This window comes from Pelophylax lessonae (genome assembly GCF_965119305.1).
Source record: "Pelophylax lessonae genome assembly, chromosome: 9".
Classification (NCBI taxonomy): Eukaryota; Metazoa; Chordata; class Amphibia; order Anura; family Ranidae; genus Pelophylax; species Pelophylax lessonae.
The window spans coordinates 237,560,305-237,579,587 of record NC_138776.1 but is presented as its reverse complement, the minus strand read 5'-3'; the positions used below and the strand labels follow the sequence as shown (position 1 = coordinate 237,579,587).

The window sequence follows — 19,283 nt, the reverse complement described above, 5'->3', positions numbered from 1 at the left end:
TGATCATAAACACAGAGCGGAGGGTCCTAGGACCCTCAATGAGTTCCAGGAAAAAGGATTTTAGGTTAAAGTGTTACTTAACACACAACAGTAAAATCAGTCTCTGTACGCAGTAAAGCATTTTCGTTATACTCACCGTGGAACCTAAGGGGTTAATCCTCTGCATTGTGTAAAAAGGCTGTTTGACCCCTGTATGCACAGATTCTCCCCTTCTTGCATGGTCTCCAAAACATGTCCGGATAAGTCAGTGTTTCTGGAGTCAGGCCGCACATGCACAGTTTGGTGTGTATTTCTAAAGTTTTTTCTCTTGGGAGAGGGCATGTGATCAGCACAGGGTCGAACAGCACTGTCCAGACAGAGGGTCAGGGGTCCTGTAGCCTCATAGGACAGCCAGTGCAGTATCAAAATTCCTCCTACAAGCTTTAACCAGCACCGATAGAAGTCACAAGACTGCTATATACTGCTGAGGAGAAAAGGCATTTAGCAGTTTATATTTACTAAAATGATTGCATGTTCACGTTCTGTGGTTGACCAGATATAGAGAATGCAGGGTTCTGTGTTTAGTAACACCAAGTACAAAAATATGATTTTCTCTCTCGCCCACTGAAAGATAAAGAAAGAACTGAAGGGTGGGAAACACCACAAATAAACACCAACAGGCCCAAGAAAACAACAGAACCAGAAAGTGCTTTCAGCTCACCAAGCTGCCTGGACCTTACGCCATCAAGTGAAACTGAAGCGTCCACCTGACAAAACGTGCGAATAGACAACCAAATTGCCCCTGCAAATCTGGGAAATAGTTGTGCAATGCCATCAAGTGAAAGAGGAACTCGAGACTATAAGCTTGGAAAATAGTCTGCCAAAGCCACCTAGAAATAGTAAAAATCGGGAAGCCAGAGTACAGGGGCCGAGATATATCCCAGGTAACTATAGGCCGGTCAGCCTAACAGTAGTCTGCAAGATTTTGGAGGGGATGTTAAGGGACCACATACAAGACTTTAGTAATGAAAATATTATTAGTAGTAATCAGCATGGTTTCATGAAAAATCGTTCTTGCTAAACCCATCTATTAACCTTCTATGATGAAGTGAGCTGCCACCTACATAAAGGAAAGCCTGTGGATGTGGTGTATCTGGACTTTGCAAAGGCCTTTGACACCGTTCCCCACAAACGCTTACTGTACAAACTAAGGTATGTAGGTATGGATCATAGGGTGAGTACCTGGATAGAGAACTGGCTCCAGGGGAGGTTGCAAAGGGTGGTGATTAATGGGGAGTACTCAGATTGGGGGACCCCGCTTTCCACACCCACCCAAGGTTCTGTCCCGGGGCCAATCCTGTTTAATTTATTCATAAATGATCTAGGAGGAGGGGATATCGAGTAAAATCTCAGTATTTGCGGCGGATGATACTAAACTAAGTATGCCAATATCTTCTATGCAGGACGTGGAAACCTTACAAGCGGACCTGAACAAAATAACGGGGTGGGCAACTACATGGCAGATGAGGTTTAATGTTGAAAAATGTAAAGTAATGCACCTGGGTGCCAGAAACCAGAAAGCAAGCTACTCACTAGGGGGGGGGAACCTCTGGGTGAGTCTAGGATGGAAAAGGACCTGGGGGTACTGGCAGACAACAGGCTTGGCAGTGGCATGCAATGCCAAGCCGCTGCAAGCAAAGTCAACAGAATACTGGGATGTATAAAAAAGGGGATTCACTCCAGAAATAAAGAGATTATTCTCCCACTCTACAAGACTCTGGTCCGGCCACATCTGGAGTATGCTGTCCAGTTCTGGGCACCGGTCCTCAGGAAGGATGTGCTGGAACTGGAGAAAGTCCAGAGAAGGGCAACAAAAATAATTAGGGGAATGGAGGGCATCAGCTTTGAGGAAAGACTACAAGCACTGAACTTATTCTCTCTGGAGAAGAGATGCTTGAGGGGGAATATGATATGAATGTACAAATACTGTACTGGCCACCCTAGTATAAGGAACAAACTATTCAGAGAAAGGGAATACAATAAGAAACGTGGCCACTCACTAAAACTAGAGGAAAGGCGGTTTAACCTTAAAATACATAGGGGGTTCTTCACTGTCAGAGCAGTAAGGATGTGGAATTCTCTTCCACAAGCAGTGGTATCAGCAGGGAGCATCGATAGTTTCAAAAAACTATTAGATGGGCACCTTAAAGACCACAACATACAGGGGTATACAATGTACGGTTAACAACAAACACACGCACATAGGGCTGCAACTAACGATTATTTTCATAATCGATTAGTTGCCGATTATTTTTTCGATTAATCGGATAAAAGCATAAAAAAAAAACTCAATATGCCTTTTTCGTTCATTTATTGCCCCCCGGCAACACCAGTGATGGGGCACTGTTTACAGTGCCCCATCATGTTGCAGCCATGTCAGAAATCATACCCTTGCTAACTCTACTTCCTGGCACCTGTATTTTGTTATACTTTTTTAAAATTGCTGAATGGTAATTTTACATTGCGAGACCATGCTGCAACTAAGAGTCAAGTGTTTGGCTTGCAGTTGCAGATCAGCCCCTTTTAACTGAAAAGGGGGCGGGGGGTAAGGCTGGGTTCACACTGATGCGAATTGGACGTGGGTTTTTCTGTATCCAATTCGTATGTCAGGAGAGTGTGACTGGCTCTTAATGGAGCCAGTTCACAAAGCTCTGGGGCGGCTGCAGAGCGGTTTGCAGGAAAGTCCTGTGCGTTTTCTCACGCATTTTAAAAATGTACTGCAAAAATCGCACAGTGATTGTGGTGCCATTCATTTTCAATGGCACTCTAAAAAAAAGTTAGCAGACCCACGTTTTGTCATGTGGCAAACTTGCAAAGCCGCATACCTGAAAATGTTTTAGCCCTTCTATGGTGTGTTTGTCAAAAGGTAGGGCAGCCCCATTCAAGTGATTGGTCTGCCCTATGTGTAAAAAAACAAGCTTAAAAAAAAAAAAATAAAAATAATTATATATATATATATATATATATATATATATATATATATACATACATACACGTGTGTGTGTGTGTGTGTGTGTGATCAGTAACATACATTCCTGCTCTGTTTAGTGTGAATGGGACCTCAGGGGTGGCTTATAGAAATGGCCTGGTGGAGATGTGCATCAGCTGGAATTCTGAGCTTTATTTACCTTTACACCCCCCTCTCCACTCACTCGTTTTCAGCAGAAGCACTACAACATTCAAACTCTGCAGCCACTGAAGGTTACAGTGCACACAGAGCATGGTGAGGTCAGGAGAGCAGAGCTCGGGATTCAGGGAGGAGGAGGGGCAGGCAAAAAACTTCTTACCTTATCTTTCCTCTCTGCATTCTGCAAGAGAACACTGCTGATCACAAGGGGAGGGGAGGGGGAGTTTCAGGACCCAGAAGTGTTGTGTTGACTCCCTCACTGACGTCACAAAAAGGCAGAGAGGAAAGGAGGAGGGAGGGGGAGGTCACGGAAGTGCCGAGCTGTGAGAGTCTGAGACAGTGAATGCAGCCGACGGCTTCACACTCAAGAGGAGAAAGGCAGGGAAAGTCCAGAATGCAGCGCAACTAATCGGAGGCTCAACTAATCGATCATGACAATCGTTGCCAACGATTGTAGTTATCGATTATTATCGATTTTATCGATTAGTTGTTTCAGCCCTACACGCACACATCATAGGTTGAACTGGATGGACTGATGTCTTTTTTCAACCTCACAAACTATGTAACTATGCAAGATCAACAGATGAAAACAAGGGAAAGAAAGCCTAAAACGAAAAAGTAATGCAGCCAGCACATCTAAAAATTGGTACAACATGCTATGAGAGGACTGCCTAAGGCAGGAGCCAGTGCCCGAAATGATTTCCAGGCTGGCCCTTCATTTTCCATTACTGTATTTTGTCAGGGTCTGGGTACATTTCCATTGATAGGCTTGGGGTACCAATCTGGAAGCTGCGTAAGTAGCCCGTAGGGCCAGCATGTAGTCAAGTTAGAGCCCCACAAAAAAAAAAAAAAAAAAAAAAAAAGGAGCATCCACCTCCTAAGGGCACTAGCAAGAAACCAGGGATACCTTGATAATGGAAGGGATTACGTGAGGGTCCTTACAGTTCTGTTTGGCAGTTTCCACGCACCTAAATGTAGCAACGTAACTCAGTTGTCGAAGACTATGCATGCCTGTGTCCTGTATGGTTTGACCAAGAAAGATATATGACTAGCTGATCTTTTACATTTAACAAATGCTTAAAATCCACTGAAATGATACATTCCTTTTGATTTGTGCAACATTTCCATTTCTACTTTTCCTTCCTTTTTCCAGCCTACTAAAGCTACAAAGCAGAGGTATTTTACTGTTACATACCGGATGGCTGTTGAATGGGGATGAGGCAGCTCGGATGTGGATAGGATTTGGGCACAAAACCTGTAAAAATTGGAAAAAAAAAAAAATGACTACCTTTCAAATAAAGAAAACTATTTTGGATTTTATTTTCCAAATTTTTTTCTCAATAGTTTATTGAATTTTAAAAGGCAAATACAAAGACGGCCACCTGCAAGTACAAAGGTAGAATCAGACATAAAATGGTTAGGCAATGACAAGCTGCACCCAGTAGAAGTCAGTAATGTAAGAGTAAAGCCCCGTACACACGATCAGATTATCGAACGATCTGTCGTCCGTTTTTGTGGCATGCTAGTCTGATGTGGAAAGTGAAGAGGTTATTTTCATAGGAATTTTCCCGTACAACAGAGTTCGACTTCAGAAGTGATGTCATGTGCTGGATTGTTTTGTATGTGTTCTTTCGTCTCTGAGGTCTCTGAGCATGCCTAGTCTTGCTCTTAAGATTTTTTTCTGTCGAAATCTGTATTAATGAGACGAAAATCGGACGTTGTTTTGACGGACAACAAAAATTATATAGCCTGCACATCAGGATTTTGTCAGCCGAAAAGTCGGAGTCGGCTGTCGGAAGCACCATACTAACAATCCGAAAATCAACAGATCGGTCGGACGAATTTTCCCTACAGATTTTCTTATCGTGTGTACGGGCCTTTAGATTGACTTAAGAAAACAAAGCATTAGGGTACAGGTACAATAATCATCATCTGTTATTCCAAGTAGACCAAGGTTCCCAAACTTTAATCAAAAGGCAGTCAACTTTTTAATTTCCACAATGCTAGTGTACATAGTTCATATTAAAAAATGCAGATTAACTAATGTGATAGCTTCTGACAGATTGTGTGCTATTTGCGATTTCCAATTTCTGGTTATCAGTGTGTCAGAAAGTAGTTGTGTGTAACAACTGTACATAGTGGACTAGGCACCGTCTCGATAGCCAGTTTCAGGTTAGCCAGAGCTGGGATAGGTGTCAGGACGCCCGTTATCTCAGAAATCATCAGAAATATTTTTCGCCAGAAGCTAACACACTCCTGAAAGACCATAGGATGTGCATTAGATTCCCTGTTTGGCCACAACATCACTAGCAGAGAGGTAAGTGAGAGGGGGAGGGGAGATTTGGGCTACTTACCACTGAAGAGAAATTTTTTGTGCCAAATCCCAGTGTTTTACATAGTTCGTAACACTAAAGATTGATTTGAGGGCCTCTCTCCACTGTGAGGTAGTATATTTGGTGAAGAGATAATCCCTTCAGGTAAGGAAGGGCTTAGATTTGACAAGTACTATTGTCTCTTGTAGAGTAATATAAAAATAAATATATATTATATATATATATATATATATATATATATATATATATATATATATATATATATATATATATACATACATACATACATACACACACACACACACACACACATATATATATATATATACACATATACATACATACACACACACACACACACACACACACACACACACACACACACACACACACACACACACACACACATATATATATTATATATACACACACACACATATACACAATACTATAAATGTTATGTGTTTGTATTTTATGCAACGTTCGAATTTCCCTCCCTAGTTCCACTCCCATGCAGCATTGCTGCTGCAGGGAACGGAACCAGGAAGTCACCATACCGACGGAGGACGGACGAGCGGCGGGGATCTCGGCTGGCGATCACAGCAATGGGAGATCATCGCTGGATCGCCAGGAGAAGGTAAGATACACCGCTGCGCGCTCTGCACATCTACCCCGAGCGTGACTCGGGGATACTGATAACAGCATGGAAAATCCACCCCGAGTCACGCTCAGGGATACCGTTAGGCAGGTTAAGTGACGGCCCGAATTCCTCCTTCAGTGCCTCAATGCTTTTGAGTCAGCCATCATGTAATATGTAATTTAGCGCAAAAATACTGTGATCAGTCCAGGGTTTGAGAGATGTATTCTGAATGAGGGAGAGGAACATGGAGAGAATTCCTAATCTGGTGTCAAAGGTGTGAATTAGAGGAAGAGTGGAGAGCTCAACCAGGATAACTCAAATTTAGCAAAAGAAGTGAATTCTTGAGAATCTTATTTTTATTGAGGGCATTAAAGTTAACATCTGCTAATTGGGCTGTTTTGGGTGTAAGGGTGATGCTTAGATAAGGGACACCTTGACAGTTCCAAGAAAAAAAGAAGTTTATTGCTGTAAAGAATGTTTAAACGTTATGGGGATACTGAGATCCAGAATTTGTGACTTAGAGAATTTTACTTTATAGTAGAATATACCACTGAATTTAGAGAATTTTACTTTATAGTAGAATATACCACTGAATTTGGATAAGAGTTGGTGGGAAAGGGGCAGAGAGGTAGATGTGTTCCTAAGTAAAATAATGTTGTCTGCGAATAAGTTGATCTTGTAATAGTATGCCTATCATGGAAACCGGTAATCTGGGGGTAGAAAATGAATTTAGCTAGCAGTTCCATTATCAAGTTAAATATGGAGGGACAGTGGGCATCCCTGGTCAGTGCCATTTGTGATCACAAAGGTTCTAGACCACAGGTGTCAAACTCAAAGACCGTAGGCCGAATGCGACCCCCCAGGACATTCCATGTGGCCCTCGCACCTCTCCTGCAGCTGCGGCACCCCCCTTGTCTCTGCTCCCACCCTGTCTCCGTAGTCGGCAGCAGAGAGGACAGAACTCCCTTGCCAGATCCTGCATTCCTCTGTGCAGCTGCAGAAAAGCTCGTCTTTGATCACCCACCCCACTTCTCAGCAGTCCGCAGCAGAGAGGAGGGCATTACTCCTAAAGATATTGCAGCTCTCTGTGCAGCCGCAACACCACCTTGTCTCTGCCTCCCCTGGTCTCAGCATTCAGCTGACTCCAGCCCTCATCTGGTTCTCCACCAGACCCTGCACTTCCTAGATCCATCCTCATCTTCTTCCTGGCAGCAGCACAAGGTAAGGGGGTGCATTGTGATGTAAGGAAGGGTGGGTGACTCTTGACTTCTGATGATGGTGGGGCTCTTGACCCATCATCAGGGCCGTCTTTAACACAGGGCAAAAGGGGCAGCTGCCCCGGGCACAGCCATTGTTGTGGGGCCCAAAACAGCTGCCCCTTGAGCCCACACTGCCCACAAATGGATAAGTGCATTTGGTAGGGCCCAAGAAAATATTTGCCCAGGGTCCAATAAATACTAAAGACGGCCCTGCCTATCATGTAGGGGTGTAAGGGGGGCATGGGGTGCTCTGGACATCTAATCTTACAGATATAACCGGCCCTTTGAGGGCAACTATAATGCTGATGCGGCCCACGATTAAATCGAGTTTGACACCCCTGTTCTAGACGGTATAAACTTGAGCAGAGGGACAGGAGTAAAGTGCCGAGATGGATGAGAGGATAGGCCCTTTGTACCCAAATTTTGCTAAATCCCGTAACAAATACCCCCAATGAATTCTATCGACCGCCTCTGCCTCTAGAGACAAAAGCGGAGAAGGCGTTCAGTGGGTTGCAGCACAATGAAGAAAGTAATTATTCTTTTAGTGGCATCAGAGGCCTTTCTCCCTTTGGTGAATCCCATTTGATCTGATTTAGACAGGTACGGCAAGATTTCAAACAGGTGTCCTGCAATAAGTCTGGCATGACATTGGTGTTGACCCCTTTTTGCTGTGTAGGTTGTATAAAAACATTAAAAATAAGTATCAATTTTGTTTAAAATTTAGTAGGTCCTTCTCTCACCCTGTTCTGCACCACATCAGTTGTCTTCTATTCTTGGCACTCTACTGAAAATTAGAGCAATGAGGCAGTCACTAGAGGCTGAACTGCCTCAGCATAAGGATAGGAACGCTGAGGGGGAGAAGAAAACAACCCCTTTGTGGGAGGGACTCCCCCATCCACCTCAAAGTGTGGATGGCGGAATGGATTAATTTGCTTTAATTTAACCCGCTGGTTGAATGCCAGAAAATAAATTATGTATGGCCTTGCCCTATCTCCCCAATTCTCCTTCCTTTCTCCAAGATGTGTGGAGTGATAGAGTCTACGTTTTTAGTATTTGCATCTTGGCTGTTAGAAGGCTATTTTGTATATTTTACTTGCGACTGAATTAGGAGAAGCTATACGAATTTGGCTGCACACCACAGACATTGTGCTTCCTTAGGAAGCACCATGTGTGAAACGCGTCAACTTGTATTTATTGCCTGCTTCCTGGTGACAGTCGTGTTGACGCATTTCACACATCGGGCTTCCTAAGGAAGCCCAATGTCTGTTGTTGGACTAGCGGTGGTATGCAGCCGGATTCTTATTGTCTCTCCTAATTCAGACATATAAAATATACAAAGCTGCCTACTGACAGCCTAGATGCAAAGATTCATAACCTAGACTCCATCTATCACTCCACACATCTGGGAAGTAACCAGATGTTACTTTTTTTTAGAATTCCTATTCCTCGTTAATATAGCTTTTGCTGGAAGTATCACCAAGGACACCTGCTTAGATATCCACCTTTCTGTCACAGTCCCCCCTTGTAAAGCCGCCACATTGGTTGGCTTATGCAGGGTGCCAGGGTGTATGTCTACAAGCCAAAGGAGTGGGCTTCAGTCTCAATGTGAGCCAGTACAAAGCCTGAAATAAGCAGATTTGGAAATGCATTAAAGACCTGTGTTCTTGACCACCACATTACCAGCAAATACACCTTCACATGGGTGAAAACAAAAAGCCTCCAGCAGAAAGACTTCATGTGCGTGCGCATTTCAATGCATATTTTATCATTACCACTGAAGTGTGGCCATCAAAGCAAAGATGAGCTTTAAGCAATGTTACCTGCTGCTGAGAGAATATAGGGCCAACATGTTTTGGTGGAGTACCAATAGGAACAGCTCGCACAGGGGGACTTCCAATAACTGGAGAAGTGGAGCGACGGGGCAGAGCTCTTTCTGATGCGTCTTGTTCCGAGTCATCACGGCCAGGTGGAGGCATGGGACCTAGACCATACTCATGTAGCATTGACAGTGGACCCATATCCTTTAATGCAAACAAAAACATTTCATTGTGATTGATGTTGATATCCACAGACACAGAGGGGCTGATTTACTAAAACTGGAGTGTTCAAAATCTGGTGCAGCTCTGCATAGAAACCATTATAGGCATGTGACGGTATCAGATTTTCATGCTGCGATTATTTGATTAAGGTTTTGCAATGGTATATGGTATTCTCACGGTCGTAAGGGGGCAAATCCTTGCGGTCCAGAAGTGGTTAAACCTGCAGGAGGACCAGTGTTTTATTTATAAATTAATTACTTTCCTATTGCTTTAGGCCTGGTTCACATGTATGCGGTTGGCGGCCCACATTTGCACAGGCATAGCAGCCGACTGATTTGAATGGGCTGCTATGCCCTCGTTTTCCGCAGAAAAAAGGTGCATGCAGCATTTAAAAAAGCAGTGGCCTTGAAATTCATCCTGCTTTTGCACCATGAAACTTACCTGCAGTTCCTGCACTGGCAAGTTTTCTGCATTTTTATATACGTGGGCCCAGCAAAAACACATTTTGCGTGTGCAGGAACTGCAGTTAAGTCGCACAGTGCAAAAGCAGGATGGATTTCATGGCCACTGCATTTTTTTAAAATTCTGCATGCACCTTTTTTCAGCCGAAAACGCAGGCATAGCAGCCCATTCGAATCAATGGGCTGCTATGCCTGTGCAAATATGGGTCGCCAACCCGCATACATGTGAATAAGGCCTAAAATAAGCCATCAAGCAGTGTCTGGCCTACCTGGTGACTGGTCCTGGCGCTCAGCTCCGATCCGATGGACTGGTCATTAAAGGGGCATCATGCCATGACTCCTTCATGCCTTGTCTCCTTCATGTCATGCCTCCTCCTTCATGCCTTGTCTCATTCATGCCATGCTGCATGGCATGAAGAAGGAGGCCATGGCATAAAGGAGACAAGGCATGATGAAGAAGGAGGCATGGCATGAACAGGAGGTGGCTTGGCTACCTAGGTAGAGATGTTGAAGGGTAAAGGGTAACCCATCTTAGGTGACCTGTGTGTTCTTCACATGCTGGTCCCATCCATCCCCACCTCTCATCAGCACGTTGAAGGATTGATTCCAGGCAGGGGACTCCGACAGACAGGATAGCTGCAGGTATCAGAGTGCAGTGGCGCACTGTTCAGCCAATAGCGTCATCATGGCTCCTCCTGTCATAGGCGGAGTGCAATATTACTAACTTCGCCTGTGACAGGAGGAGCCGAACTTTACCGGATGGAAGCAGCGGCGCCGCTCAGTTCTTGGCTGACGAGTTCACTGACCGTTGACAAGTGCAGCCGGGATATCGGGCTGCGCTTGCGGGTGTCAGTGAGCGGCAAGCATAATGCGGGAGGCCACTTGAGGACCCACTGAAATGCAGCTCACATTTGGGATCTCCTGGTTTAGATACTTTTGATGAAAAACAAACGGTATTTTAAAAACTGTCCACGATAATACCGTGCTTATGCATTACCGCAATTTATCGCATTACCGAAAACTGGCACATCTCTAGAAACCAATCAGCTTCCAGTTTTTTTTGTCAAAGCCTAATTAAACAAGCCGAATTTGAAAGCAGATTGGCTACCATGCACAGCGGAACCAGATTTTGCACTCTCCAGTTTTAGTAAATCAACCTCAGAGTATATTTAAAAAGAACCAAACAAGCATGGGTATTTGTAATATCGTGAATCACCCCTTGTAAACCGTTATGAATGCAGTCCTTTCCTTTAGCATGTCCTGTTAGCAAGTATTCCTTCCACCCCAAAGCAACAAAGTGTAATTGAATTTGTAAGTTGGAACAGGCACATTTTAGGTATAACACCAGCCACAAAAAAAATATTTAAGTTTTGTGGATAGCATTGAGAAGGTTTAACACTAAATTTTGTTTGGTTGCCTGAAAATGTGGAATTAGACTCCCTCCCGAGGTGGTTCTGGCCAGCTCACTAAATTGCTTTAAAAAAGGCCGGGATTCTTACCTGGGTGTACATAATATAAGTGGGTACTAAAAATTATAGGTAAAGTTGATCCAGGGAATATCCGACTGCCTCTCAGGGGATCAGGAAGGAATTTTTCCCCCGCTGTAGCAAATTGGATCATGCTTTGCTGGGGTTTTTTCGCCTTACTCTGGATCAACCACGGGTATAGGATTGTGTATATGGGATTGTATGGTTGTTTATTCTGTATGGTTTTTTATTTTTTATTGGTGGAGCTAGATGGATTTCACCTCCCTTTCTGTCCCTGTGACAACTGGATTTTGAAATTTTTGGGTTATCCTTGAAACAAGGATTAGTGATAAAGGTTCAGATTAGAGACACTTTTCCCATGATAGTTCTTACACAGGCAAAATTCTCCATCTTTGGGGTAGATTTTATCTTACTTCCTGTGGTCTCCCACCATTTAAAAGTAGGAGTCATTTGTACATCCATGTAGAACGCGGGGACTGCCTTTATTGGTCTACCAATCTTAGTGCTGCTTGGGGAGATTACAAAAGGCGGATACAAGGAATGACTCTGGTCCTTAAACTACTGCATTTAAAACAACATCAAACATTATTTATTAGTTTTTTTTTCTCTATGTGCCGGAACTTAACATTTTAAGAGCATACGCATTAAGGGCACAATAAGAGTGCCTAACCCCACCCCACTAATTCCCTTTCGATGTGCAGCCCTGAAAATCCGTAGTAGCATGTGACCACCTGCAAAGATACAGTAATGAAGCCCGAGGTGTCAATCGCAAGGCTCAACTTCCGGCGCCGTATGACGGGGTAGCTACCGCTCTGAACTGCCCTGAAATCTGCGTATAAAGCCTCCCCAGCCGCCTACATCGGTCCCGGAAGCCACCTGTCACTCTCCAGACCATCATGGAGCATTTTCTTGAGAAAGGCAGCGCAAGGTCGCTCCCGCCCAACTAATTGAGTACGGGGATGCGGCAGCACAGTCTACTATGGAGGTGAGTGGTGATTTTTCTCCCGCTCCCTCCACACAAGGGGACTCCAACAATCAGCAGATTGCCCAGGCAGTGGCTGCCATTTGACCCCCACTATAACTGCCAGTATGGAGAGAGCCCTTACAGCAGCATTACAAGTACTAAAGCAGGAGCTTGGGGAGCACACCACCCATCTGAATGGAGAACAGGGTTGCTAGTATTGAAGAGGAAGTATACCAGGCCCAAGCCACTGAACAGAAGCAGGACAGAACCAATCAATATATTTTACAAAAGCTTGAGGACCTGGAAAATAGATCAGTAATCTGCGATTTATTGGTGTCCTGGAAACATTACAGTCTCAGGATATTCTGCAATTTTGTTCTACTCATATACCCAAGGCCCTGGGCATTGCTAGCCCTTGCACGGTTCAGCGCGATCACTGGTTAGGCGCCCCATCCTCTGAACGCACCACGCCAAGACCCATTATTGCCAAGTTTCTCAACTATGCAGACAAAAATTGGATTTTTTGTAAGAACTTACCGTAAAATCCTTTTCTCTTAAGCTCATTGACAGACGCAGTCCTCTTTGATTAATATCAGTAGGGTTATACTGCCCCCTACAGGAGTAGGACACTAGGCAGGAAAAACGTTCTGGCCACACCTTAGGGGCAGTCCCAGAGGGTATATCCTCTCTCTCCCTGCTACAGGATGTCAGTTATGTCACAAAGCAGTGTCAGAGAATTTAACCCAACCCAACTCAAAATAGAGGGGCGGGTACTACGTCTGTCAATGAGCTTAAGAGAAAAGGATTTTACGGTAAGTTCTTACAAAAAATCCTCTGTCGCTCATTGACAGACGCAGTCCTCTTTGATTAATATCAGTAGGGACGTCCCAAAGCAGTGCCACAAATGAGGGGTGGGATAACGGAAATCAAAATCCAATCCAGAAGGCCCAACCGGTGCCAACTAGAAGTCTTAAAGGCTCATCAGACAAAAGGATGAGACTCAACTGAAAACCCAACAGAAAAAAACCCTTGAGGTAGACCACCGGTCTCCTCAAACAGCGGCCTGCAGAACCTTGCGGCCAAAAGAGGCATCCGCCGATGCCAGCACATCAACTTTGTAAAATTTTGTAAAGGTATGAACCGACGACCAGGTAGCCGCCTTGCAAACCTGAACCACTGACGCCTGATGGCGGAAGGCCCAGGAAGCACTAAGCGCCAGAGTGGAGTGAGCCTTAACAGGGAACGGAGGAACCCGACCCTTAATAGAATTAGCCTGTACCACCGTCTGCCTGATCCATCTGGAGATAGTCGCGGCAGACGCAGGCAACCCTTTTCTAGGGCAATCCGTGATCACAAAAAGTGAATCCGTCTTACGGAAAGATTCCGTAGTAGTCAAGTACACCCTGATCGCCCGAACTACATCCAAGGAGTGTAACGCAAACTCCCGAGGATGACTGGGCTTAGGACACAGGGAAGGTAACACAATATCTTCATTTAGATGGAAATCTGAAACCACCTTAGGAAGGAAGGATGGATTCGGACGAAGAACCACCTTATCCCTATGAACCACCAGATATGGGGAACGACAGGACAATGCGGCCAGTTCCGACACCCTGCGTGCAGAAGTGATAGCCACCAGAAAGGCCACCTTCTGGGATAAAGTAAGCAAGGAAATCTCCCTAATATTTTCAAAGGGAGGTTTCTGAAGAACCGACAACACCAAATTAAGATCCCAGGGCGGCAAGGGCGCACGCACCGGCGGAGCCAGGTGCCGCACCCCCTGGATGAAACTCCGCACCAAGGAATGAGTAGCCCGAGGCTTCTGAAATAAGATTGCTAACGCTGAAACCTGACCCTTGATAGTGCTCAAGGACAGTTTCTGCTCAACCCCCTTTTGCAGAAAGGCCAATATACGGGCCACCGAGTAGGAACGTGGAGGAAACCCAAGGGATTCACACCACGTGATATAAGACTTCCATGTGCGATGGTAGACCTTTCTGGAAGTCGCTTTCCTTGCTTTAATTAGAGTAGGAATAACTGAAGCTGACAATCCCTTGTCCTTCAGCACCTGGGTCTCAACAGCCAGGCCGTTAAAGCCAGCGATCGTAAAGCAGGATGGAAGATCGGTCCCTGAGACAGCAGATCCTCCCTGAGAGGGAGTCGCCAAGGAACATCTGCGACCAGCCTGACCAGGTCGGCGTACCAGACCCGATGAGGCCAGTCCGGGGCTACCAGGATAACTGGAATTCCCTCCACCTCTATCCTGCGAAGAAGTTTTGGCAGCAATTTGAGAGGAGGAAAGGCATACAGTAGCTGGTACTGCCCCCACGGGGGGACCAGCGCGTCTGCGGCGTCCGCTAGAGGATCGCGGGTGCGAGCTACAAACCTCCGCACCTTCCTGTTGAGCCGAGATGACAACAGATCCACATCCAGGGTGCCCCAACGAAGGCACAGTTGGTGAAATACCTCTGGATGAAGAGACCATTCCCCTTGATCCAGAATCTGGCGGCTTGAGGAAATCTGCCTGCCAATTCTCCACCCCCGAAATGAATACCGCGGAGAGGGCTGGAACAAATCGTTCCGCCCAACCAAATATGCTGGCCACTTCCATGGCCGCCAGGACACTCTTGGTGCCCCCCTGGTGATTGACGTAAGCCACTGTCGTGGTATTGTCCGACTGGATCCGCACCGGGCTCCCCCGGAGCTGCTCGGTCCAGTGAATCAGACAAAGTCTGATCGCTCTCAGTTCCAATACATTTATCGGTAACCTGGATTCTTCCAGGGACTAGAGCCCCTGAGCAGATCGTCTGCCGAGAACCCCACCCCACCCGGATAGACTGGCATCCGTGGTGACAATCGTCCAATAGATTGGAAGAAATGACTTACCCTGACTGAGCATTGGTGATCAAAGCCACCAAACCAGAGATTCTCTGGTCCGTTCGCTCAGCCGGATCCGATTGTCCAGGGAGTCGGGATTCTGGTTCCATTTGAGAAGAATCTTCTTTTGGAGAATCCGAGTCTGAGACTGGGCAAACGGTACTGCCTCGAAGGAGGCCACCATCAGTCCCAGAACCCTCATGCAAGTCCGCAGAGAAGGCCAGTTGACGGTCAATAATGATTGAGTCGCCAACTGAATCTTCCGGAGTTTCTCCGCCGGGAGAAAACACCTTTGCCAAGGATGTATCCAAAGTTAGACCCAGATAATTCAGTCTCCTGGTGGGGACTAGGGATGATCTTTGCTGGTTCACTAACCACCCGAACTCTTCCAAAGAGATCATGGTGATTTCCAAGTTTAGCAACAGAGCCAGCGGAGACTCCGCACGAAGTAAAAGGTCGTCTAGGTAGCCTAGAACGGAAAAGCTTTGCTGTCGCAACAGCGCCAAAACTGGGGCCAAAATCTTTGTGAAGACCCAGGGAGCAGAGGCGAGACCAAAGGGTAACGCCGCAAACAGATAATGGTTCTTTCCCACGGAAAAGCGAAGAAAACGCTGATGTCCTGCGTAAATGGGAATGTGAAGATAGGCATCCTTGATGTCTATGGACGCCAGAAAATGCCCCTGATGCAGGGAGGCCACTACTGTGCGAATGGACTCCATCTTGAATTTTTGCACCTGGACAAGATGATTGAGTGCTCTCAAGTCCAGAATTGGACGCACCTTGCCCTCTTTTCTGGGTATTGTGAATAGGTTCAAATAGAACCCCTGAAAACGTTCTGTCCAAGGAACGTGGACCACCACTCCTTGTTGTATTAAATCCGTCACTGCCCCCCCGCAAAGCTTCTAAGCGGTCCAGGGATAGTCGGATCTTGGAAGGGAAGAACCGCACCGGTGAAAGTAATCGAGACTCGATCTTGTATCCCGACCGTATGACCTCTTGAACCCATTTGTCTGGAATCCTTGAGGTCCATGGGTCCGGAAATCGGTGAAGACGTCCCCCCACCCCAGATATGGGTGGGGGCGCACCTTCAGGCTGTATTGGTCTTATCTTCAGGTCGGGCAGGGCCAGACCTTTGTTTACTCGACCAGCGCCCTTTGAAACCCCCTGGGGGGGCTTTGGAGGACTTTGCCTTATCGCCCGCCCCAGAGGAGAGAAAAAAACTTCTTGTGAGTGGAAAAGGAAGGTCCCCGTCTGCGACGAGGTCCTTTCCCCTTAGTAGTCTGTGGTAAAAAGGTGCTCTTGCCACCAGTGATACCTTTGATGATCTCATCCAAGGTGGCACCAAACAGGCGATCCCCTTGAAAGGGAAGATAAGTCAAAGTTTTCTTGGAAGTTCGATCCGCCGACCAGCACTTTAACCACAGCATACGCCGAAGGACGACCGTCGAGATCGATACGCGCCCCATTAATGGAGCGGCGTCCAGGGCGGTGTCACAGACAAACTGTAGTGCTTGTACCATCTGCTCCAGCAAGTCCGATACTGCCGGAGGGAGACTTCTCCCCTCTAGATCTCGGCGTAATAACTTGGTCCATTCCGTCAATGTCTGTGCAACCAGAGCAATGGTGAACACTGGCCTTAAGGCTGACCCTATCAGGGTAAATATAGAGCGGGATATAGATTCCGCTTTACGGTCCACTGGATCCCGAAAAGACAGAGCATCCTCCAACGGGATCACAGTAGCTTTATTCAGTCTGGTGGAACCGTCCATTTCTTAAGGAGAGATTCTTCAAACGGATAGCGTCTAACAATCCGTTTGGAAATACCAGGGGCTCGTTTTGGACGGACCCACTCTTCCTTAATTATATCTTGAAAACATTTGGGCAAAGGAAACACCTTTGCCATCTTGGTAGGTTTGCGAGTACCAAAAGGCAATTTCAGTATCAACTGCTTCCGTAGGTACAAGTTCAAGTCTTAAAGTTTCCCGCACAGACACAATCAGTGCATCTACCAGCGCTTCATCTTGCGCTATAGCGGAGGGAGAGATGTCCTCCTCACTATCCGAGTAGACGGGATATGAGACACTAGCCCCAGAAGAGGGGCCTGCAGCTGCTGCGACAGGCTCAGAATCTGTATCTGAAGTATCAGATGAAATAGGGGTAGGCGGGGGTCGCTTCTTTGCGCCCCGTCCCTGACAGGCCACCTCCACCCGGGATACAAAAGACTCCAAAACTGCTGACAATGCATCAATAGTAAGTGGGGAACTGGAGGGTCCTGCGGCCACCTCGAGGGAATCAGGTGGGGATACATGTGTGGCAGGGTCCATGACTAATCCAAGAACACTTTCCAGCAAACAGGATTTGCCAAAGAAAAAAAAACCTTTTTTTTTTTTTTTTTTTTTGTAATCCCCCAGCGCAATAGCGCCCCTCAGTGTTACCTGCTTCGGACCCCCACAGTAGAGAGAGAGACCCCAAGGGCTCACCACCTGATGCACAGAAGTTTCTATCCAACTGCTCCCAGCGCTGTCCTTACAGAACAGGAAGTCTTGTGGATCGATTTTCCCGGGTAAAGGAGGCGGCTCCTGTCTCCATCCCTGACTGACTTCAGTCATAGTCTCCTTCCTTTTACAGTGCAGGCTCTTTACAGTGACTCAAGTAGATAGTCAGCTCCCAAACCAAGCCTCCTGGAGTGGTATACCTTATTCACCAACTCACACTAGCAAGAGGAAGGTCTGTGAAGTGTGCCATAGGATAGAGGGGAACCCAGGTCATGAGGGTCCGACCATCCACATAGGGGCCCGTACCCATTCCCAAAACCCGACGAAGGGGAACATTCTACTCACCATACCGGAACAGGCGGGCACCCAATCCAAACAGAACCCCTCTCCACCGAGGTGGGGGGGGCTGTTGACCAATACGGACGCCGTGACTCAGTTTTTGACTGGTCGTAGGCGACCTGGCGAGACGTTTAACTCGCAGGGCCAGTCCCAGTCCAGTGGGACTATGTCGCGGCCGACCCAGCGTGGTGCTAGGGCCTGCACGCGCTCGTAGGCTGGCTGGGGTGACCACTGGATCTCAACATCCAGCCCGTCGCCCAGCTCCAGCATAATTGCTTGAAGATCTCACAGGAACAAAAACTGGAGAGAAAAAGCGAACTAAAAAAGATCTAAAAAAGCTTGCCAGGACCAGAGATCCCAGCAAGGAACTTAGGTCCTTACTCCTGACTAGGCAGAAAAAAACTGACATCCTGTAGCAGGGAGAGAGAGGATATACCCTCTGGGACTGCCCCTAAGGTGTGGCCAGAACGTTTTTCCTGCCTAGTGTCCTACTCCTGTAGGGGGCAGTATAACCCTACTGATATTAATCAAAGAGGACTGCGTCTGTCAATGAGCAACAGAGAAACACTTATTCTTCAGAAATTTAGGCAATCTACCTCCCTTGTGGTGGGACGGCGTAAAAATGTTAATCTTTGCAGACTATTCCAGTGACGTCTCTAAAAAACGCAAGGCCTTCCAACACATCTGCTCCAAACTCTTCCACCGTTGCATCAAGTTTACCCTGGCGTTTCCCCGCTATTCTTCGCTCTAAGGCTCCTAGCGGTGAACAACTTACCTTCCAGGATCCCTCTGCCGCAGAAACCTATCTGCGATCCAATGCACCCGATACTTCTGGCAATTTGTCCTCCCGAGCTTCACCACTTGCACGACCCCTAGATCAACGCAGCACGCGCAAGGACTCTGCCAAACGCCTGAGGTTTTCAGGCCCCACTTCCTGCCACACCCAGCGTTTAAGCTCTATGCATTGTAGTTACTGCTTTGTCTCCTTTTTCAGGTTCTTGACAGCCACCTTTGCTCACAAACTCCGCAACTTTCCCACAACCCGGCGAAGTCAACCCACTTGCCATGTTGTTACCGTCTTCGATGCACAGGTCTGTTACGATTATTAATATTATGTATTCTTCTAGTTGTTCTTTGACATCATCAGGCTGTCAGGCCGGGCCGCCACCCCATGCTGACTGTAACAGTTACCCATCCTGGGGTTACTTACACTCAGTTAGGGC

At 46.5% G+C, this 19,283-nt stretch overlaps 1 protein-coding gene across 1 annotated transcript in view; it reads right to left on the bottom strand.

Annotated features, from left to right (window-relative positions):
• The window catches only part of PATL1 (PAT1 homolog 1, processing body mRNA decay factor), a 104,271-nt gene that overhangs the window by 52,785 nt on the left and 32,203 nt on the right, over positions 1-19,283 (bottom strand). Inside the window, exons 5-6 of the mRNA XM_082268306.1 lie at positions 9,219-9,419; positions 4,362-4,421 (exon numbers count right to left, since the gene is read on the bottom strand). Coding sequence (XP_082124432.1) covers positions 4,362-4,421; positions 9,219-9,419 — 261 coding nt within the window. The remainder of the gene's footprint in view (positions 1-4,361; positions 4,422-9,218; positions 9,420-19,283) is intronic.